The sequence below is a fragment of the Sus scrofa genome, chromosome 9, assembly GCF_000003025.6.
Source record: "Sus scrofa isolate TJ Tabasco breed Duroc chromosome 9, Sscrofa11.1, whole genome shotgun sequence".
Lineage (NCBI taxonomy): Eukaryota > Metazoa > Chordata > Mammalia > Artiodactyla > Suidae > Sus > Sus scrofa.
In genome coordinates this window covers 20146557-20170249 of record NC_010451.4, presented here as the reverse complement: position 1 = coordinate 20170249, position 23693 = coordinate 20146557, and the positions used below count along the sequence as shown (strand labels likewise).

The 23693-nt window shown below is 39.4% G+C and overlaps 1 protein-coding gene and 1 long non-coding RNA gene across 8 annotated transcripts in view; one reads left to right on the top strand and one right to left on the bottom strand.

The window, feature by feature from the left end:
- Positions 1 to 23693, top strand: part of LOC106504836 — a 44620-nt gene that overhangs the window by 10856 nt on the left and 10071 nt on the right. Inside the window, exon 3 of the long non-coding RNA XR_001298678.2 lies at positions 11213 to 11264. This is a non-coding gene — a long non-coding RNA (uncharacterized LOC106504836). The remainder of the gene's footprint in view (positions 1 to 11212; positions 11265 to 23693) is intronic.
- Positions 11503 to 23693, bottom strand: part of EED (embryonic ectoderm development) — a 35671-nt gene continuing 23480 nt past the window's right edge. For 4 of the 7 annotated variants that reach the window (XM_003482581.4, XM_013979229.2, XM_013979230.2 and 1 more), the window contains 5 exons: positions 23469 to 23574; positions 22298 to 22372; positions 13572 to 13730; positions 12251 to 12324; positions 11503 to 11837 (listed from right to left, as the gene is read on the bottom strand). In XM_003482581.4, coding sequence (XP_003482629.1) covers positions 11711 to 11837; positions 12251 to 12324; positions 13572 to 13730; positions 22298 to 22372; positions 23469 to 23574 — 541 coding nt within the window. In that variant the 3' untranslated portion in view covers positions 11503 to 11710. The remainder of the gene's footprint in view (positions 11838 to 12250; positions 12325 to 13571; positions 13731 to 22297; positions 22373 to 23468; positions 23575 to 23693) is intronic. The other 3 variants (XM_003129733.6, XM_021062607.1, XM_021062608.1) reach the window with 1 other exon arrangement.

The window sequence follows — 23693 nt, the reverse complement described above, 5'->3', positions numbered from 1 at the left end:
GAAATTCCCTTCAGTGAGATTCCATGATCCTGTATCTCTTTAATATTGTATTTTTTTAACTTTTTTCTTTTTAGGGCCACACCTAAAGTTCGAAAGCTAGGAGGTGAATCAGAGCTGCCGCTGCCAGCCTATGCCACAGCCACAGCAATGCAGGATCTTAGCTGAGTCTGCAACCTACACCACAGCTCACAGCAATGCCGGATCCTTAACCCACTGAGGGAGGCCGGGGATCAAACCCACATCCTCATAGATACACTAATCAGGTTCTTAACCTGCTGAGCCATGATGGGAACTCCAACATTATTGTTTTAAATAACAGCATCACAGCCTGCGAACTTACGATGCCTAAAACGAATACTGTCAGGAAACCATCAATAGCAATCATATAGTATAAGAATTTCAGTTCAGAAAGATATATTGGTGATCTGAAACTTTCCAAATCATTGTTCTCTTCTGAACAGAGATCTGAATGGCTTTCCACGTTACTCATCTTATCACCTATGGTAGAGTGCAAAAATAGCACAAATTGGAGTTCCCATCGTGGCGCAGTGGTTAACAAATCTGACTAGGAACCATGAGGTTTTGGGTTCGATCCCTGGCCTTGCTCAGAGGGTTAAGGATCTGGCGTCGCCGTGAGCTGTGGTGTAGGTCACAGAGTCAGCTTGGATCCCATGTTGCTGTGGCTCTGGAGTAGGCCAGTGGCTACAGCTCCAATTTGACCCCTAGCCTGGGAACCTCCATATGCTGCAGGAGTGACCCAAGAAAAGGCAAAAAGCACCCCCCTCCCAAAAAAAGAAGAAAAAAAAAACCCCACAAATTCTTCCTCCCTGTGTCCATGACCGTGCAATGTGACTTTGAAGTTTCTCCCTGCAAGACATGTAGCCTGTTTCTTTACCCTCCTGACCTTCTTACTTAATTTGAGCAAAAGAAGGCAACAGGAGTGATGTGCCATTTGCACACCTGAGCCTCAAAAACATTTGCAAGCCTCTGCTCTATTTTGAAACTTTGCCAGTCCACCATAGGAACAAGCCAAGGACACATTGCTGGATGATGAAAGACACCTGACCCCATTGTCTCAGCCCAGGACCAGTCAAACCCCAGAAGCAGAGCTACCTAGCTGACTTGCAGCTTCCCAGACACATGCGTGAACCCAGTCAAGCCAGAAGAACCACTCACCTGAGCTCAGCCCAAACAGAATCATGAGATAAATACATTTGAGATACTTTATTATGCAGCTGAAAGCTAACTTCTGTGTGGTTCTTTCAAATCTGTGTTTACTTTTTATTTATGAATTTTCCTTCCCTATAACAAATGCTGATAGTTAACCATTTAACATCCATTTCCCCGCTTCTTCATTGTTAAAAGAACCCCGGTTTTGTTCAGGGTCCTCCATGAGATTCAAGAGCCCAAGAATAAGACCCTGCTTAATCTAATCAACAGATTTCCATTCTCTTGGCAGTGGTTAGTTTAGGATCAGTCCCATAACCCATTTCTGGTCACTGACACCTGAGACGAAGCCTGCTGCTGGCTTCTGAGAAAGATTACTTGGTGGTAAGAAAGTAACACAAAAAGATGATCCCTTTCTCTCTTGACACATCTGAAAGTGACACCTGTGACACCTCGAGGTGAAGCACTCATCTTGAAACAACCTGAGCAGAAAGCCAGCACAATCAGGAAGGCAGAGCAAAGAGATGAAAACAACTTAAGTCTTTATTAATGTCTTTTGCTATTGAACCAACCAGCCCTGAAGCCTACCCTATTTCTGTACTTATGGATATGCGAAATAATATATTTCCAGGAGTTCACACTGTGGCGTGGTGGGTTAAGATTGTCTCTGTAAGAGTTGCCGTCAGGGCACAGCAGAAACGAATCAGACTAGGAACCATGAGGTTGTGGGTTCGATCCCTGGCCTCACTCAGTGGGTTAAGGATCTGGCGTTGCCATGAGCTGTGGTGTAAATCGCAGTCAGCTCGGATCTGGTGTTGCTGTGGCTCTGGTGTAGGCTGGCAGCAATAGCTCCAATTAGACCCCTAGCCTGGGAACCTCCATGTGCTGCGGGTGCGGCCCTAAAAAGATGAAAGACAAAAAAAAAAAAAAAAAAAAAAAAAGATTGTCTTTGTGGTGGCACAGGTTTGATCCCCAGCCTGGTGCGGTGGGTTAAGGATTCAGTGTTGCCACAGGTGTAGCATAGGGTGCAGCTGCAGATTGGATTAAGTCCCTAACCTGGGAACTTGCATATGCAGGAGGTGCGGCTGAAGTAAAATATATTTCCTTATTGCCTAAGCCAATTTAAATTGCCTTTGTTGTTACTTGCAGCTGATGTTACAGTTAGCACAATCATCACTAGAATATAAGCTCCAAAAGGCAGAGAACATAGCTGTTTTGTTTGCCACTGTATCTCCAGTGTCAAGCCAGCATCCACCCCCTAGCAAGCATTTCATAGTTATTTAATGAATGAAAGTATATCATTAGTCATTAATATGTTTGCAGTTGACATTTGACTAGATAGTATAAAGATCTAATTAAGGGAGTTCTCGTCGTGCCTCAGCAGTAAGGAACCCGACTAGTATGGGTTTGATCCCTGGCCTAGCTCAGTGGGTTAAGGATCCGGAGTTGCTGTGAGCTGTGGTGTAGATGGCAGATGTGGCTTGGATCTGGCATGGCTGTGGTGTAGGCTGGCAGCTACAGCTCCAATTCAACCCCTACCCTGGAAAATTCCATGACTGTAAGCCCTTGAAGAAGCGTACTCTTTGTTCCCCAGTACCAATAGATCTTCTCTACATGTTTGTTGAGTAAGTGTCTTATGTTACAGAATTCTGCCAACTCTCCAGCAGAGGGTGCACACAAACAGGTGTTCTGGGTGCTAGGTGCTCTCCTTTCTTGGTTCATCAGCTTCTCTGCTGCTTTTCTCTCCATCTTCCTTGCTTAGGAGGTAAAAACCATAGCAGTTCCTTTGGGGGGCTTTTCCAGATTCAGAACCTCAGCATCTGTCCTGTCCCAGTTTCTAGGACCTCTTAGTGGAAGCTGAGAACATGCTTCTGTCATCAGAGGGTGTTTTCTTTAGGTCAGGGTCAAGCAAATGTTTTCTGTAAAAGGCCATATAGTAAATGTTTGGAGCTTTCTAAGCCATAAGGTTTCTGCTGTCATGCCCTTTACAAGGCAATAATTGTGGAACAAACCAGCCTTGGTGACTTCTTTACCTCTGTACTTCTTGTTAGGCAAGATAATATATCCCTTTATTGTTTAAGTTAGTTTGAGGTGGCTTCATTGTTCATTGTAGCTGAAGATGTCATGAACACAACAACCCACAACTAGAATTTAAATTCCAAGAGGGAAAGAAACAAATATATACATAAGAGAATTAAGTGAAAGAAAAGATGTGGCTTTGCCCTAAAAACTTTATTAAGAACAGACAGCTGGCCAGATCTGGTAAACAAGGCACTGCTAAGGCAGTGGTTTTCAAACTTTAAGGTTTGTCAGAATCACCTGTACAGTATGCTAAAACACTGATGACTAGGCCTCACCTGAGTTTTTGATTCAGTAGGTCTGGGGTAGGGCTGAGAATTTTAATTTCTAACAAGTTAGGGTTGCCAAATAAACCATATGTCTTAAATGTGAATTTCAGATAAATGCTGAATAATTTAAATTATATGTATGTCACAAGCATTGCATTATTCATTGTTTATCTGAAGTTCAGATTTAATTTGGCGTCCTGTATTTTATAAGTCTGGCAGCCCTTAGGCAAAGTGCAAAGTGACGCCGATGCTACTGGTCCAGGAACCACACTCTGAGAAACACTGACCTGTATAATCTCATGTATATTGGAGCTTTGCTAGGCCAGAGGTCTTAAGCCAGAGTGAAATAAATATCCACCAGCCCAACTCAAGAATATGAACACTCAGTCTGTACATGTGAACATATTCCTGCTTCATTCAGAAATTTTATTTTTTTGCCAAAACTACATACTTTAAATATGTACTGTTTCTTTTTAAAACAATTATCCATTTATTGTGCACTTGCTATGTGAGAGCTTGATTCTAGGCTCTAGAGATAAAGCAAGGAATAAGGGTGATCAGGCCTCATGTTCTCATAGAACTGGCATTTAGTGGCTGTCCGGGGGTAGATGTGATTGGGCATTCACCTAAGAAGTTACTGGCTTGCACATCATCAGATACTCACTTAAGACACAAATTATGTTGTGTGTCACCATGGTTGTAAACATGGAGCCTAGAATTAGAAATCAGTTCTTAAACAGTGGGTTAAGTACCCAACATTGACGCCGGAGCAGCTCAGAAGTCACTCCTGTGGCATAGGTTTGATCCCTGGGCCAGGAACTTCCACATGCCACAAGTGTGGCCAAACCAACAAACAAAAATCAGAAATTACTTCAGATCTGAGCCCTGCCACTTACGACACTAGACAAGATACTTAACTTGAGGGAGTCCCTGTTGTGGCCCAGCAGTAATGAACCCAACTAGTATCCATGTGGACATGGGTTCAATCCATGGCCTCACTCAAGGATCCGGCATTACCGTGAGCTTCAGTGTAGGCTGCAGACAAGGCTTGGATCCCACGTTGCTGTGGCTGTGGTGTAGGCCAGCAGCTGTAGCTCCAATTTGACCCCTAGCCTGGGAACTTCCATATGCCTCAGGTGCGGCCCTAAAAGGCAAAACAACAACAAAAAGCCCAAACAAATTTAGTACTCAGATTTTTCATCTGTAAAATGGAAAAAATACTTTTACTACATGAGGTTGTTGAATGGTAAATAAAATAACTTATATAAGGAACTTAGCACAGTACATGGTGGGGAATAAAATGGTTAGGACTCAACTAATAGTAGAGCTACTACTATTGAAAATTCAGGGGTTCTCAAAGTGTGGTCCCTGGGCCAGCAGCATCAAAAGACACATGAACTGTTAAAAATGCAGATTCTCTGGCCCCACCCCAAACCTACTGAATCAGACACCCTGGGGGTGGGCACGGCAATGTGTGATTTAACAAACCTTCCAGATGATTCTGATGTATGTTAAAATTTGGAAAACACTGCTAAGGAAAATATAAGAATCCAGGCACTGTCTGTGCTAGGGGTTAAGAATGTCAAGGCCAATAATGCATGAATCTTTCTCTTCCCAAATCAGCTTTACCTAAGGGAGTCGGCTTAGTGGTGTTCCATCTTTCTTTTCAGTGTGTGTGTGTGTGTGTGTGTGTGTGTGTTAGTCCATACTGTCTTTTTCCCATCAGAAATTCATTTAAACAAAGACTTTTTAACTTATTTTTCATTCATTCGTTTGATTGAATGCCTCCTATGAGCCAATGTGTTAAACACTGAGATTCAGAAAATAAGGAAAGGCTTCTATGTTTCAAGAGCTCCTCCTCTGGCACCAGCTTCATAATACAGAAGAACACAACATTGTATGCATTTCAGTGGGGATGCTAAAATGAGAGCTTCAACAAGCCGTATAATGAAGGGAAGTGCAAAAGAGGCAGTAACACAGAAAGGTAGAGATTCTTTCCAGAGGACATTTAACTGAGCCCCTACAGTGTGAATGCAGAATACAGCTTGACCCTCTGGGAAGCCCATGCCCACACCTGGCAAGGCCACCAGAAGGAAAGAGAAAGGACACTGGCCAAGTGAGGGATGTTGGCCAGGAAGAAAGAGAGACTGCAGTGTATGTGGGGCCTTGAAGAGTCCCCACCAAGTTCTGGTCTGTTTGCATCTGTTTCTCATGGATGTCCTGATCTTTATTGTGGCCCAGAAGACTCAAGAGAAAGACCCCAGAAAGAGGGGTGTCCTGGCAGGAATCAGGCCCCAGTATGAGTCCTGGTACAGAAATAATGCTAAATCTCTGACACAGAGGGGACCCAACAGACAGCAGAACTATTAGCAATTCTCCACCACTCCATCAGTAGCCTTGAACATAAGTTTGAGAGGTACCAGTTAGCTACAGTGGGAAAGTTCCAAATGACTGTGGAAAGTTACGAGGGTCTGGGTTAAAATCAACTGTCCATCCCCATATGATATTCTGCATCAGAACCATCTGGGTGAGCTTTTTAAAAAATCCTGAATTTGAATCTCTCAGGTCGGGACTCAGAGATCTGTCCTATACTCTAAAGATTCTGGTGCACGCACTCTGCACAGACCTGCGTTCGGGAACCACTGCATGGCAGAGGTTTATATAGGGACCTAATTAAGGCAATGCTTGACACACCTGGCCAATTAAAATTATAAATAAGTGGTTCCTGTCTATTAGGAGCTCACATTTTAAGGCAAAGATAAGAAATTATTATTTTGGAGAGCCCTTCACAGAGGGTTTTGACTTTCAAGTGTTGCAAACACTGTCATGACCAGCTTTATTCAGGGATTTGAGGGAAACAAATGTGGTGACATAGGTTGCTGCTTAAGAACTGGGGCCAAACCTTGACTTGCAAGCAGTCTTTGAGAAAGAGAAACCAAGTATTTTTTACGCAAAGTTTTAGCAGTTTAAAAAGTGATTTGGCATTTAACAAAAAAAATCAGTGGCCAATACAGTGCTATATATTTCTCACAAGCAATGATTTTCTGAAAACCCTTGATTAAATGGTTTTAGAAGTAAAACCAATTACAGACACATATTCCCTTACTCATTACACAGAATATAACAGAAATCACCCAACTTTTTACATTTCACATCAGCCTGGGGTAACTGAAGCAAGGAAGGTGAAATGAGTCTGTTTTATTCATTGGAAGTCTTACTCTGTGTCAGAAAATAACCACAAAATACCAAGAATCTCTTCAGAAATACACCACCTCAATTCCAAAACGATAGTTATTTTCTACAAAACGCAACAGGGGAAAACCCACAGGTAATAAATTAAAGCAGGGGAAGTTACACACTTTACAGTCTTACAGATATGTTCTGTGGTTAAAGAGACCATGTAGTATTTTTTTTTTTACTTATGTTTTTATTCTTGACAGTGTGGGTCCTGCTCTTAGTCTCCTCAGTAAAAGCTGTCTAGACTCATTTCCTCTAGATCAGTGTATTTCAAAGTGCAGGTTGAGATCCGTTATTGGGGTGTGAAATCAATTTAATTTGTCACAACTGAATTACCAAAAAAAAAAAACACAAAAAACAAGTAGAGCATTTTAGAATACATCATGTATTGTTCCATGGAACTTTTTGTTTGTTATGTATATGTCTGTGTGATTGGAATCTAATATATATAGTCTATTTCTTACTGTGGGTTTCATTTAAAATTTTTTTAAAAAATGACTGTCCTAGGAGGTCCTGTTGTGGCTTAGTGATAACGAATCCAACTAGGATCCATGAGGATGCAGGTTTAATCCCTGGTCTCGCTCGGTGGGTTAAGGATCCGGTGTTGCCACAAGCTGTGGTATAGGTCACAGACACTGCTTGGATCTGGCATTGCTGTGGCTGTGGCATAGTCCAGCAGATGCAGCTCTGATTCTCCCCTATTTCTGAAACAAACACTAAATTATTTCTTTGGGGGGCAGATGTGGGGAGAGGGGGAGAACTATTGTATTCATTTTACTTAAATGGACCAAAGACATCAAGATAGATTCAGAAAGAGATTGGTAACAGGACTAAATAGTTTAGCAATGAGAACCTATCAGCAGACATGTCAGTTCCAGATGGAGCTGCTGGGAAAAGTGAGGCACAGGACTTCAGGTCAGCCCCAGGCAGGGTCAGCTTCATGGGTGTGTGACCTGTGCAGTAGTGCAGGGTATTGAGCTCAGAAAGACTCTATGCTTGGTTTAATGCTCTGCTACCCCATCTTGACATTCTTAATCATCTTTGAACTTGGATTTTGAAGTCTGATGGCACAACGCAACGTGGTGCGAATAGAGGGTACATGCAGTATGCATGTCTGCTGTTCTCTGCCTGTTTGTTCACATATGGCATTTGTGATTCCCTATGAGCAAAGATTCCATTGGACTCATAATGTGTGGAGTTCAGTAAGACTCAGAGTCAGTGCAAAGTAAGCGTGTTTCATCTACAGCTGAGTAGACAGGGTGCTGACAGCCTGAGGCTGTGCTTTCAGTTTGAACCAGAACTTGGTTTGAACAAAGACCTCACATTTTAAGAAACTCAAAACAACCAAGGAATCCTATTCTTTCTTATGTCCCTTCCTTGTATTAACCAACCACTTTCATTGAAGATTATGACACAGAAGAAAAGGTAAAGGTAGGGCTATCAATAGTTAATTTTCTCTTTAGTTTGTCCTTCTGTATCAGTAAGTCAAATGTAGAATGCAAATGCGTGATACCAAGCATTCCCATCATACTGGTTAAGAACTAAATACACATGAATGTAGGAGCTACAAAGTACCAAGTATGTAATTTCAGTGACTCCAAATAGGAGTTAAATACTTTTATGTTTGCATGGAAAACTCGCTATACAATATGAAGATGAATGGGAAGATTCATGTGCATAACACAATATTTTAACCTTACTTACAGTGGCATTAAAAAGCACATTTAAAAACACAAATTGAGGAGTTCCTGTTGTGGCTCAGCAATAACGAACACAACTAGTCCCCACAAGGACGCGGGTTTGATCCCTGGCCTCACTCAGTGGGTTAAGGATCCTGTGTTGCCGTCAGCTGTGGTATAGGTTGCAGATGCATCTGGTGTTGCTGTGGCTGTGGTGTAGCTGGCAACTACAGCTCTGATTCAACCCCTAGCCCGGGAACTTCCATATGCACCGGTACGGCCCTAAAAAAGCAAACAACAACAAACAAATTGAGAAAGAAACCATAGGAAGAAGAGAAAAACCTCTATATTTCACTTCTTACCTTTTTCCTGCTTTTTAAACAAGAGGCTTGCCTTTTCATTTTGCACTAGGTCCTGCAAATTAAGCTGACCCTGCCTTCAGGACTATAGACAGGACCAATAACATCCAGTAGCTCCTTAATTATTGCATATTTCTTTCCAAAAGCTGCATGTGTGAGGCCCATGAAGCACAAGGGCTCCAGGAAGACTTTGTTCAGATTTCCATAGACAAAAAAATCCTGTGTCCCTTACCCTCGCCTGTGTCATAACATTGGCTCCTTTGGGGCATAATCTTGGCCTGCACGGACAGTTGTCTCTGTGCTTAAACCCCCAATGATCAGGCTTTTTGTTCCCTTTTGGGTTGGAGGTCCAGGTGAGCTAAGTGTGCATCTTCCCTCACTATCCAGTTATAATCCAGGAAGAAAATGGGCCCATGATGTAGAATTAAGTGGAGAACTTGTGGCTCCTTGTAACACTGGAATGCCTGTGGCAAATGGCTGGAAGAGGGGCTTTGGATCAAGCATCAGGTCCTGGGGCAGATCCATAGTGTAGGAATGCCAACTTGTGGATCCCATTGTTCAAGAAACAAAACCACACAGGGACTACTGCATCTTATCATCCTTCAAATTATGCTGTAGAGGGCCCTGGAAAAACTTGCTGTTCTGGTGAGCCCCTGGCCTCACCACAAAAAGGCTACAAGAGGAATACTGCATGAGTTGGCCACTTGTCCAGCTTGAAATAAACTGTGGAGGCTTTTTCTCAAGATATGGATACAGATTGGGGTAAAGTTCTGGGCTTTGTAGAGACAGAAGCAGATGGCACATTTGTGGCTATGACTGCAATAGAAGTGGGAGGAGACATGACTGATGGTACGAAGATGCCAGAACCACCAACTTTCCTTGCTCTATCATATGGCACTTAGATACCATGGAAACAAGGAAAGGAATTACTTTCAATATTGTCTATCCTTCATTTTTTTTCTCGACCTCTAATGAGATGTATCATTAGATCCTTCCATTTTACCCTCTATGTAGTCATTAACTCCACACATGCCCCACTGTCCTGGTTCTCTATGTACGCAGTCTAAGTAGCCTCTTAATAATCTCTATTCAAGCTTTGTATAACTGACTCTATCCCACTAAGTTTACTTCAACAATCCCATTGTTCATATCTAAAAATTCTCATATTTTTTCCTTTTTCAGTGCCCACCCCCCACCACCCCAGTTCATCTTGGGAGTGTCTTACTGCTTGCTCATTTTTGTGACTGCATCTTTTATTTAAGAGTTACATTCGTTCAACAAATATTTACTGAGATTTACTGAGCACCTACCAAGTGCAAGCCACTGTTCTTAGTACCAGGGTTATACCAGCGAAATGAAAAAGGAAAAAAAATTCCAACTCTCAGAAAGCCTATATCCCCAGTGGGAGAAAACACAACAAACCGAGTTAAGAAAATCATGCGGTCTATTAGGTGACAGTTGAGGAAAAATAAGGGAAGAGTGAATACATGGAGAATGCAGTTTAAAATGTTTCTTTCATATTCTTTAAACATTCTGAAACCCTTGGTGGTCTCAGTATATTGTGCATTGCTTGAACTGTCATAGCAGCTTATTTCATTTTCTATCTCGTGATCTCGGATTGTGAGCTATTTGGTTAAGCTAAATTTTTAGCAATCTTAGAGGCCTCCTTAAAGGTTCCTTGTTTTACTAGCGAACATCCATGGCAAGGGTTAAAAAACTGTGGCTTGTAGGCCCAATATGGCCCACTGCCTGTTTTTATAATCAGGTTTGCTGGAACACATTCATTTAAATAATGTCTATGGCTACTTTCACGCTATAGCAGCAGAGCTGAGTGGTATGATGGAGACTATGGCTCACTGGCCTGAAATATTTACTGTCTGGCTGTTAACACACAAGTTTTCTGACCTCTGATCTACAAAGATATTTACAGGAATGAAAAACAAAACTGAAGCAGCACTAACATATATGATGGAACAAGTTCAGTGTTAATAAGAATGCTCTTTCACTTACTCTTTCTGACAAATGAGCCTAAGGAAATAATCAGAGAGGTACATAAAAACTTGTGTTCTGGGCTATTAATCAAAATATTACACATAACAGCAAAAAACAGGAAGCAAGGACTCTGTCCAAAAAGCTATTAAATAGTGGTATATTCGTAGAAATGGTATATTCACAGAAATGTATGGAGGATTTATAGAAAAGGTTCATGAATTGAGAAACTTAACAGAAGTTTTTTGTATTTTACCCTTGTTCCCCTCTCATTTCACCTCCTACCTTTATATTTATGATCACTCACTCAGGCCTTCTTCATTCTTTTGTTTTAGGATAAACGCTCCACTTGTCATCTTGGTCCTAACTCTTTGGGGATTTTTCTGGTCTTATATATTTTAATTCTATTCTTGCTACTGTTTCTTTTCCATAGATATAAGCAAATCACCCTATGTTTGGGACAGAATCACCAAGTACACTGTGAGGTAAGTTTTACACAGGGGAAAACTGAGGCACAAAGATGTTAAGTTACTTACCCAAGGTCAGTTAGTGGTAGAGCCAAGATTTAAATTCAGTTCAGTTCTAGAGCTTATACATAATCACTTTATTATCTACCTTTCTTCAGTTAAACAAACAAAAAATAATCATTGCAAAAAGATAAGGTGCAATTTTATTACTTTCAACATTTCATCATAACGAACAAAGAAAATAAAATAACACAGCTTTACAAAAATAAATTTTTATTAAAAGCAGTAGAATCTGAGCAGGAGACAGTACAAAGAGTGTAAACAATGTAAACATCACTACATTCAGCTCAGCCTGATTGAATGCTGAAAGACAATTCTAAATTGCTCTATGTGCCTTTACTAGCAAGATACATTAGTTCTAATGTACACAGAAAACACACTGATTTTGATTGGGAAAAAGTATTTTATCGAAGTCTGTCCCAGCGCCAAATACTGGCATCATCACAAACAGCTATAAGAATGCTGCTATCTCTACTAAAACTGGTTTGTCGAATAGCAGCACCACATTTATGATGAGTCAGTGTTGTACATCTAGGGAGAAAACATGACAACAGGTTAATACCATACATACATAAGACTGTCAAGTATCTAACTTAACACAATGAATAAGAAAGTGAATAGATGCTCCAAGTCATATAGAAAAGCATTTGAAACCAGAATAGACTTCACTAAGGGCTCAATCTCAAATTTCATGAAATTGGGGTATACTTTAACTCCCAAAGGCACCCCATAACTTAAATTAAAAAAAGCGAAATAACGTGTTACCAAAGTATTTGGGAAAAACAGTTATAGAATAAAAGAGAAATACTTTACAATACTCTGAGAATGTAAATGTTACAAATTATTTAGGATGGCACTGCACATATCAATTACTTCCTTTATATTGAGCTAACACTTTGGAGAAAAAAGGCAGAAATTATGAAGAGGAATTTCTAAATACTTACTTGGCTTTATGAGGATCTTCTACTTCTAAATCCCAAACATAAAGTTTACCAACTTGATTGCCCAATGCAAGCATCTGTATAAACACATTTTTTTAAAAAAATATTAAAGTAAGCTATAAGATTTCAAGCAATCCTAAGACACTTTGTTATTTCAGAAGATCCTCAGCTGCAGCCTATGGCAATGCTCTTGATTGTGTCTTTGCATCTTATATTTCTGATTTGTAAAGGAGAAAAGAGCAACTGATGCCCCACAAAAGTGTCTTGAGTAAATTAAGATATTTTACAAGTTTATGAAGAACTTTAAAATTTACAATGTTATTAGCATGTATTCCTTATGCTGCCTTAAAGAACTGTAGTAAAAGCCGTAGAAAATCTGCAAAGCTTTTATATAGAAATAAATATCCAAGTAATTTGTTATCACAAAATCCTAATTAATACCCAAATTTCTTTAAAACAAGAAATTAGATAACTAATGTCTTGTCTCTATCTTCCATGTTGGTTTTTCTAAGAAAATGCTATAGAAAAAGATTAACATTCTGTAGTTCCCATCATGGCACAGCAGAAATGAATCCGACTAGGAACCATGAGTTTGCTGGTTCGATCCCTGGCCTCACTCAGTGGGCTGGGGATCTGTTGTTGCCGTGAGCTGTGGTGTAGGTCACAGACACGGTGGATCTGGCATTGCTGTGGCATAGGCCAGCAGCTGTAGCTCCGATTGGACCCCTAGCCTGGGAACCTCCACATACTGCCAGTGTGGCCCTAAAAAGAAAGGAAAAAAAAAAAAAAACAGATTAACATTTTAATCAACAAACATTAAATCTTAGTAATAGATGTTAGGGATAATAAACACCTGTCACCATTGACACTTGTCAATTTCATTTATAATAAGCACTGCGGATGGTGTGCAGAGCACAAGGGTAGAATAAATAACATCAAAGGCTGGAGTTCCTGTCGTGGCTCAGTGGTTAAGGAATCCGATTAGCAGCCATGAGGCTGTGGGTTCAATCCCTGGCCTTGCTCAGTGGGTTAAGGATCCGGCGTTGGGGTGAGCTGTGGTGTAGGTCACAGACACACTTGGATCCTGTGTTGCTGTGGCTGTGACACAGGCCTCTGATTCAGTCCCTGGCCTGGGAACTTCCATATGCCACGGGTGCGGCCCTAAAAAGCAAAATAAATAACATCAAAGGTCAAAGCAATTAGTATTTTTTTTAAAAAAGGTAGATTAAACTTTGAGGAAACACAACACAAATGCACTACAGAGAAAATTAAAACTGCCATGGTTTTACATCAAATAATTTCAAAACATAAAACATATTGCTACCTTTTGCCAGAAATCCATAGAAAACCTCATGTACCAAATGTCACACTGGCTGTAATCAAATCGCCCAAGAATAGTCACATTAGACTCACTGGGTTTAATTTTATCTATATCATCTTCCATTTTGCCAGGTTTCCAGCACACAATGGCGTTTTCACAAGACTTTAAAAAAGAGAGAAATGGGAAAAAAAGAATTGTTACTTGGAGAACTGAATTTTAAACATAAAAAACAAAGCTTTTTCTCTACATCATTTTAGAATTGACAGCTTTTAGAACCTGGTTATCCATCTACTGAGTACAGTGATATACGATCATGTATATTCACAAAGTCAGTGTTGGACAAGAGGTCTAATTACCAACAGATTTTAATAATAACAAAAGCATTACACTGTTTGGAATATTTATTTTTGAAGTCACAATTTCTTTCCCAAACCACACCAGACTGAGTTCTGGATACTTTAGCATCCAGAGACTTGAAGTGTTTTATAGTAAAGGTAAAATTATAAACATTGTATTAGAATACACAGCTCTTCAACATGGCCCCTGCTTATTTCACTCTTTTCATCTTTCCCAATTCCACTTCTAACTCCCTTCCCCCCTTCTGTGGTTCCTCTTATCTGGTTAACTATTGATCCTTCATTCCTGGTGTCTCCACTACATGGTAGATGCTCAACAAACATAGGAAAGCTAATGAATGCCTAGAAAGGGCCTTAGAGATGGAATTATATAGAAGGCAATAAAAGCAGTGGTTCAATGTCAGGAAACTGATAAAGGGATGGGATTGAAATAGCTGAGTTACACCTTCACTATCCTGCAACAATGAACCTTTACATGTATTCCACTTAAGCATCAAGTGGTAAAAAATACAATGGGGAAAAATGCAAAACAGAGGGCACTATTTATATCACTGTATAGATTTAGTGGTTTGCCGATTAAGGAATATTTGGCAATGTCTCTGGCTTCTAGTCAACAGAGGCCAGAGATGCTGAACACCTCAAAATGCACAGAACAGTTCCTCCCACAAAAAAATAATTCTCTGACCCAACCTCAATAGTGGTAGGATGGAGAAATTCTGGTGTACATGAAGAGTGCCTCTTGGAATTTTACAGGACACAGCCTACACAACCATATGTGGTAGCTCTGTGGGGTTCTCTGGCATTTAAACAGTTTTCAGCAGGGCCACTGGGAGGTCAGGGAGTAAACCTGACCTGAATGTGCTTTTTTTCTTCTCTGCCTTTTTTAGATTGTATAACATCCCAGGTCTATAGATCTGCTATGCAAGTTCTTTACTCTAAGTACCCTAGCTATCACCTAGTCTGATGACTCTTAACTCAAGTGCACAATTTGATTAATAGCCTGTAGACCTTTCCTTAAAAACACACGTTGGCCTCAACCCTATTAAGTCAGAATCTTTGGGAGGGAAGGCCAAGGCAGCAGAATTGTAAAATGGTTCTTCAAGTGCTTCTTACTGACGATACTGGTAAAGGATTCTGAATGAGTGGAGTCCCCCCATGGAGAACTAAAACATAGGGAGGTAAAAAAAATTTACCCACACTAATTAATGGATGGCTATACTTGCAAATCATCTGGAGTTCTTTTTCTTTAAATTACAAATTCTCAGGTCCTTGTGCCAGACTTAGAACCTCTGAGGATGAAGCCTAGGACACTATTTTTATAACATCCTCCCAACAGTTCTGAGGCAGAGCCAGATTTGAGACCACCAATATCCAGTTTAACTTCCCATCAGAAAGGCAGAAATCCTTTCCTTTCTGAAATCTAATTAAGTTCTAAGAGCAGAAATATTAGTTACTGCCTTTTTACTTCTGCTTCTAAAACAAATTGAGTATTTTCCCCTATTTATCTTACCAAGCACAGCTTAAAAATCTGAAGGGTGGAGAGGAGGCAGACTGGTTTAGGGACCCTGGGACAAGAAGGACGCTGAATTCCTTCATTTTCTTCTGCATCCTTTATGTATCCCAGAGTGGATGCTACCTACCTATAGAAGGTGGCAACTCAACAATGCTAACAAGTGAAGACCAGAAGAAGCCCCAACAAAGGCCTGCTTTCTGCAGAGGATCCGGAAAATGGCAACTTAGCATAAGAGTAAATTTTCAGATAAACACTTAATAGCACAGGAAACACTTTGGATCCACCCACTTGTGACCTAGCAAAGTCCCAGTGGGGATCCCTTCTCAGGTGGTAACTAAGTAAATACTTCAAGCACCTAACACCCTGACTCCTCCCTACCCCTCACTATGAGGTGACTCCTCCTTCTCTCCAGCTGGAGTGGTATCAGAGGAGGCCTAGCAAAGAGTCAGGATGTTTATTTACAACCACCCATCACTCTCAGTTATAAGTGGGGACCCCATGGGGTAGTAATGAGGCCTCCCAGTCCCTCCCAGTGAGGGTGGTGTCACCTGAGGCCCAGTGAAAAGCCTGAACTCTCACCTCAGTAGTCATGAGATAGCATCACCAAGTCAATCAAGTGGGGAAACTGGACTTACTCATGCCACCTGCCAACCATAAAGAAGCACGCCCCTTCCCCAGGTGAAAATTTATCAGAGGCAGCCTGCTATAAGAGCTCTAAATAAGATCCAGAGTTTTGCAACAGTACACAAAATATCTATCTCAATCAAAATTCACTTTGTTATACCATGAAATATAAAAATCTCAACTTTAATGAGAAAAGATAATCAAGAGATACTACCACTAAGATGACACAGATGTTAGAACTATATGACAAGGATTTTTTCCCCCCAGGCCTGCGGCATGTGGAAATTCCTAGGCCAGGGATCAATCCTGTGCCACAGAGTGACAGCACTGGATCCTTAACCTATTGAGCCACCAGGGAACTTCCTAACAAGGATTTTAAAACAGACATCATAAAAATGCTTCAATGATTAATTTAAAACACATTTAAAACAAAGTCTCAGCAAAGAAATAAAAGTTAAGAATTACATGGAAATTTCAGAACTAAAAAAACTTATAACCAAAATAAAAAAACCAAAGGGCTCAACAACAGAAGAGATGAAGCAGTAAATTTAAAGTTAGAACGTAGAGGGAGTTCCTGTCATGGCGCAGTAGAAACCAATCTGACTAGAAACCATGAGGTTTCAGGTTCGATCCCTGGCCTCGTTCAGTGGGTTAAGGATCTGGCGTTGCCGTGAGCTGTGGTGTAGGTTGCAGATGTGGCTTGGATCCTGTGTTGCTGTGGCTGTGGCGTAGGCCAGCAGCTGTAGCTCTGATTAGACATCCTAGCCTGAGAGCCTCCATATGCCGAGGGTGCAGCCCTAAAAAGCAAATAAATAAATAAATAAAAATAAAGTTAGAATGTAGAAATTACCGAATTTAAATAAAAGTAAACAGATTTAATAAATGATAAAGTCTCAGGAACCAAAAAAAAAAAAAAATATATATATATATATAATATTCATATCATTAGCGTCCCTAAAAGGGGGGGTGGGTAAGAAAGTGAGGCTAAATAACTTGAATAATGGCTGAAAAGTTCCCAAATTTGGGATAAATTATACCCCCCAAAGATAAACCTACTAAAGATTCAAGAAGGCAAGTGAACCTGAAAATGATAAATCCATATCAAGCACATCATAATCAAACTTCTGGAAACTAAAAACTAAAAAAAAAAAAAAAAAAAAAAAAATCCTGAAAGCAGTTAAGACAGCAAGAACCCTTCACCTATTGGGGAAGAGCCAATTCCAATGATGGTAGATGTCTCATGAGAAATGACAAAGACCAGAAAGAGGGGGTTAACAACATTGTTCAAACTTTAAAGAAAACAAATGTCAACAAAAAATCCTGTGTTCAGGAGTTCCCGTTGTGGCGCAGTGGTTAACGAATCCGACTAGGAACTGCAAGGTTGTGGGTTCGATCCCTGGCCTTGCTCAGTGGGTTAAGGATCCGGCGTTGTCGTGAGCTGTGGTGTAGTTGCAAACATGGCTCGGATCCTGCGTTGCTGTGGCTCTGGCGTAGGCTGGCAGCCACAGCTCCTATCCAACCCCTAGCCTGGGAACCTCCATATGTTGCGGGAGCGACCCAAGAAATGGCAAAAAAAGACAAAAAAAAAAATCCTATATTCAGTGAATATACACTTAAGGAATGAAGGGGAAATGAAGACATCCCCAGACTAAGTACAACTAAGAGAGTTTGTCACCAGCAGACCTACTCTAAAAGAATGGCTACAGGAAGTTTTTATAAACAGAAAGGAAATGATATTAAATGGACTCTTGGACTATCAGAAAGGACGAATGAACAATGGAAAGAGCAAAGTGAGGTAACACAACATTCTCCTTTCCTCCTGCGTTTTTAAATTGTTTAAAAGCAAAATTTGTAATACTATTTGATGAAGTTCTCATTTGTAAAGGGAATATTTAAGACAATTTTAAGTGGAGGGCAAAGTGGGAAGTAAGCTTCCTATACTTCACTTGAAGTGGTAAAATGTTGACGTGACTGATCACATATATATCATATATAATACTAACATCTACAGCAAATACCCAAAAAGCAATACAAAGAAATATACTCAAAAATATTACAGACAAATCAAATGGAGTTCTAAAGTATGTTCTTATAACCTATAGGAAGTTAGGGGGAAAAACCCAAAGAAAGGAAAAAAATGAAAAATTATACGATATACTTAATGTAACACATTAATTGATAAGTTAAGGCTCAAATACAAATATAAGGTCTGAATGTACCAGTTAAAAGACACTCTGGCAAAGTGAATTAAAAAAATATGACGCAACCATATGCTGTCCGTAGGGAATTCACTTCAGATATAACAATACAGGTAGATTAAAGGTAAAAGGTTTGAAAAACCTTGCAATCATGCAAACATTAATTAAAGGAAAGTGGGAATGGCTATATTACTATCAAATAAAGGAGACATCAAAGCAAAATAAAATTACCAAAGATAAAGACGGATCTTAACATAATGATAAAAATGGTCAAGCCACCAAAACATAGCAATACCAAATGGGTATACACCAACCAACATAGCCACAAAAAGTCAGGTAACTAAAAGGAGAAAGGGAAAAATCTACAATTATAGCTGGAGACTCAGCATATCTCAAAAATAAATAAAACAAGTAGACAGGAAATAAAGAAGAACTCAACCAACACACCATCAACTAACAGGATCTAACATTTACGTAACACTCCACCCAACAGCAGAAATACACATTCTTTTCAAGCTCCCATGGAACATACCCAAAGTAGGGTCAAAAAACAAATCTCAAAAATGTAAGACTCAAAATCATAAAGAAGAGTACGTTCTGACCAAAATGGAATCAAATTGGAATTAGTAAGAGAAAGATAACAAAATCCCCCAACACCTAGAAACTAAATAACACACTTCATATCAAAAATTCTGTTAAGCTAAAGCAGTGCTGACAGGGAAATTTACACCACCAAATGTTTACATTAGAAAAAAATCTCAACTCAGTAATCTAAGCTCCCACCTTAAGAAATCAGTAAACAAAAGAGCAAAATTCATTCACAAACTAAATGAAAGAAGAAAGAGAGGAGATTTTTAAAAATTGACAGGAGTTCCTGAAGTGGTGCAATGGGATTGGCAGCATCTTCGCAGCACTGGGACACAGGTTTGATCCCCAGACCAGCACAGCAGGTTAAGGATTTGGTGTTGCCACAGCTGAGACATAGGTAGAAACCGCAGTTCGGATCTGATCCCTGGCCCAGGAACTCCATATGCTAAGGGGCAGCCGAAAAAGAAAAAAGAAAAAAAAAAAAAAAAAGACAAACCCTTTACAAGACTGACAAAAGAAGACATAAATTACTAATTTTAGGAATGAAACAGGGGCTATCACTAGAGACCTTACAGACACCAAAAGGATAATAAGGAAATACTACAAACAACTCTCCACAAAGTATTAGATGGAGTGGACCGATTACCAAATAGCACAAACTACTACAACTCACCCAATTCATCTGAATGACCTTTTCACTTTTAAGGAAATTAAATCTGTAATTTTTAAACTCCTTTTCAAAAATTTATAGGCCTATGGAGTTCCTGCCATGGCTCAGTGGTTAACAAATCCGACTAGGAACCTCGAGGTTTTGGGTTCAATCCCTGGTCTCGCTCACTGGGTTAAGGATCCAGCGTTGCCGTGAGCTGTGGTGTAGTTCACAGATGCGGCTTGGATCTGGCATTGCTGTGGCTGTGGCATAGACCAGCGGCTATAGCTAAATTAGACCCCTAGCCTGGGAACCTCTATATGCCATGGGTGTGGCCCTAAAAAGACGAAAAAAAAAAAAAAAAAAAAAAATAGGCCTAGAGGCCAGTATTATTGACGCTACAACCAGACAAGGCAATACAAATAAGAAAACTTCAGACCAGTTTCATACCTCATTAATACACATAAAAATCTTTAACAAAATATTAGCAAATAAAATTCAGCAATGTATAAAAAGAATCATACCATGACCAAGTAAACTTATTCCAGTGATAAATATTTCAAAACAACCAGTGCAACTCACTACATTAGCAAGCTATGGAGTTCTTGTCATGGCACAGTGGAAATGAATCTGACTAGGAACCAGTAGGTTGCCAGTTTAACCCCTGGCTTTGATCAGTGGTCAAGGATCTGGCATTGCCATGAGCTGTGGTGTAGGTCGCAGATGTGGCTTGGACCTAGCATTGCTGTGGCTGTGGTGTAGGCCAGCACTTGGAACCTCCATATGCCTTGGGTGCTGCCCTAAAAAGCAAAAAAAAAAAAAAAAAAAAAAAAAAAATCTAAAAAAGAAAAACTAATCATTATATCAGTCAGTGCAGAAAAAGTATGACAAAATTTAACACGTATTCATACTAAAACTCTGAAAAAATAGGAAAGGGACAGCTCTCAACTTGATAGGGATCATCTACAAAAAACATACAGCTGATATACATAATTGCGAAAGACTGAATTCTTTCCCCTTTTAACATCAGAAACAGGTCTAGGATGTCTGGTCTTAATACTGCTATTCAACACAGGACTGGAAGCTTGCCATTGTAATAAGATAAGGAAATAAAAACATTCAGATCAGAAAGGAAGATATAAAAACTGTTTTTATTTGCAGATGAAATGATGGTCTATATAGAAAACCTCAAATAACTAACAAAAAACGTTCCTGAACTATAAGCAATTCAAATAGACTGAAGAATTCAAGATCAATATGTAAAAATCAATATTAGCAATGAACACAAAGAAATGGAAATCAGATATACCAATTATAATCACTCAAAACAAAAAAAGAAACAGGTATAAATCTAACCAAGTAAATATAGGACTTATATGTTAAAGATTATAAAATGCTGACAATAAAAAATCAAATAAGGTCTAAATAAATGGAGAGACATACCATATTCAAGGATTGGAAGACTAAACAAAGAGATTAATTTCCCAACAAACTGATTTTTAGGTTTAACACAATCCCAAAGTCTTCCCTCCCTGCCCCAAAAAATCCCAGCAAGATTTTTAGTAAATGTAAGCAAGGTTATTCTATAATTTATATGGAAAAGGAAAGGAACAAGAGTAGCTGAAATAACTTTAAGTGAAAGAAATCACTCTACCACCTCTAAGACTTAGTATAGACGTAGAGTAATCAAACCTGTGTATGTGGTACTGGTAGAGGGAACAGAATGGAAAAACCAGAAACGGCCTCATACAAGTATTGCCAAACAATTTTGAAAAAAAGTGTTAAAAGTAATTTAAAGGAGGAGAGATAGGCTTTCAATAAATGGTGCTGGAACAACTGGATAACTACAGGCAAAAAAAGAACTCTGTACCTAAACCTCATGCAAAAACTCATTTTATTGATTGATTGACTGATTGATAAGGCTGCACCCACGGACATATGGAAGTTCCCAGGTTAGGGGTGGAATGAGAGCTACAGCTGCTGGCTTAACGCCACAGCCACAACCACAGTGGGATCCGAGCCACATCTGCGACCTACACAGCTCATGGCAATGCCGGATCCCCGACCCACTGAGTGAGGCCAGAACTGAACCCGCATCCTCAAGGACACCAGTTGGATTGTTTCTCCTGTGCCACAATGGGAACTCCCAAAAATTCATTTTAAATGGACTGTAAATTTAATATAAAACGACATCATAAAAATTTCTGAAGGAAACAGGAGAAAACTCTTTAGGGTTTAGGGCTCAGTGAAGAGCATTTAAACACAATATCAAAAGCATGATCCATAAAATAACACTTTTTTTTTTTTTTGGCTGCACCCTGAACATGTGGAAGTTCCTGGGCCAGGGGTTGAATCTGCACCACAACAGTGACAAGGCCAAATCCTTAACCACTAGGCCACCAGGGAAGTCCAACACTTTTTTTTAAAAGTAGTAAATTAACAGAACTTTATCAAAATTAAAAACATTTGCTCTGCAAAAGACCCTGTTAAGAGGATGAAAAGACAAACTACAGACTGGAAGAAAATATCTGCAAACTACTTATCCGACACAGGATTTATATTTAGAATATATGAAGAACTCTAAAAACTCAGCAGTAAAAACAACAAAACAAAAACCAATCCAACTAGAAAATGAGCAGAAGATATGAAGAGACATCATTGAAAGGATATATGGATGGTAAATAAGCACATGAAAAAAGATGTTCAACACCACTAGCCATCAGGGAAATGCAAATTAAGACGACGATGATGTATCACTACACACCTATCAGAACAGCTAAAATAAAAAATAGTGACAATACCAAATGCTGGCGAAGATTCGAAGACACGGGATCTTTCATACATTGCTGGTGGGAATGTAAAATGGCACGGCCACTCTGGAAAATAGTTTGGCAGGTTCTTAAAAAACTAAACGAACTTAACCATGACCCAGCAATTGCCCTTCCAGGCATTTATCCCAGAGAAATGAAAACTTAAGTAGGTCCACACAAAAACCTGTACACGATTGTTTATATGTAATAGCTCAAACTGGAAAGGACCAAGACGTCCTACGATAGATGAATAAGGTTGGACAAACTGTGGTACATCCATACCCTGGAATACTACTCAGCACTAAAAAGGGAAACCTACTGATACACACAACCTGGATGGCGTTACACTGAGTGAAAAAAATCATGAACGGTCTCATACTATAACATTCTTGAAATGACAAAATCACATGTGATAAAATGACACAGAACTACACACACACATTGTACAATGTCATTTTCCTGTATATACTATATTATAGTTCTGTAAGATATAACCAATGGGAGAAATCGGGTGAAGGGCAATATGAGACCTCTCTGAACGATATTTGAAACTTCCTGTAGATCTAATTTCAAAAGTTAAAAAATAAAAAGGTAAAACCATACCCTCATAACCAAGAAAAAAATAAATCGGGTTCTGCCCAAGAAAATATGAAATGCCCTGAAACCCACATCAAGAAAAGAAACTGGACAGCAATTTCTCTAAATTTGACAATCCTAAATGTTCAGATGACATCACCACCAACTTCTCTAAATTATCAGGTAAAAAAAAAAAGTTAATATATACATTAATATAACAGAGCAGGGGTTGGCAAATTACAGCGCATGAGCCAACTCCATCTGTTTTGTACACAGTTACTGAAATGGACACAAACATTAAAAACTACTGGCTTTAGATATTAGTTATTTTACAATAACAATGAGTATCAGAGAATAATAATATCTTGCAAGTTAACATTTTTCATCTCATTGAAGCGCAAATTATAAATTCATCAGGATGTTTATGCCTAAAACAAGTTTCCAAATCTTTAAAAGTTATTATGAGACTTAAAAAAAAGGCCATCTCCCATCTGTTATCCAGTTTACCAGACTGCATAAAAAACTGTGCTCCCTGCAAAGTTCTAACTCATACAAAGGAAATACAGCTTAACAGCAGTTACCATACCTTGGAAAGTATCAAATCACCTAACCATCGCACACAATCGACATAATTTCTATGTATGTCTCTGGTAGAAAAGTCAGGAAAGTGAATTTTCTGAGAAATAAATGGCCTGAAATAGAAACATCAAAAGTTAAGAGAAAAACGTCTAGCAGAAGCTCACTTCCCTCTTTGTATTTATAAAACTTTGAAAACTATGACTGTTAATTCATCTGTGTTCCTACAAAACTA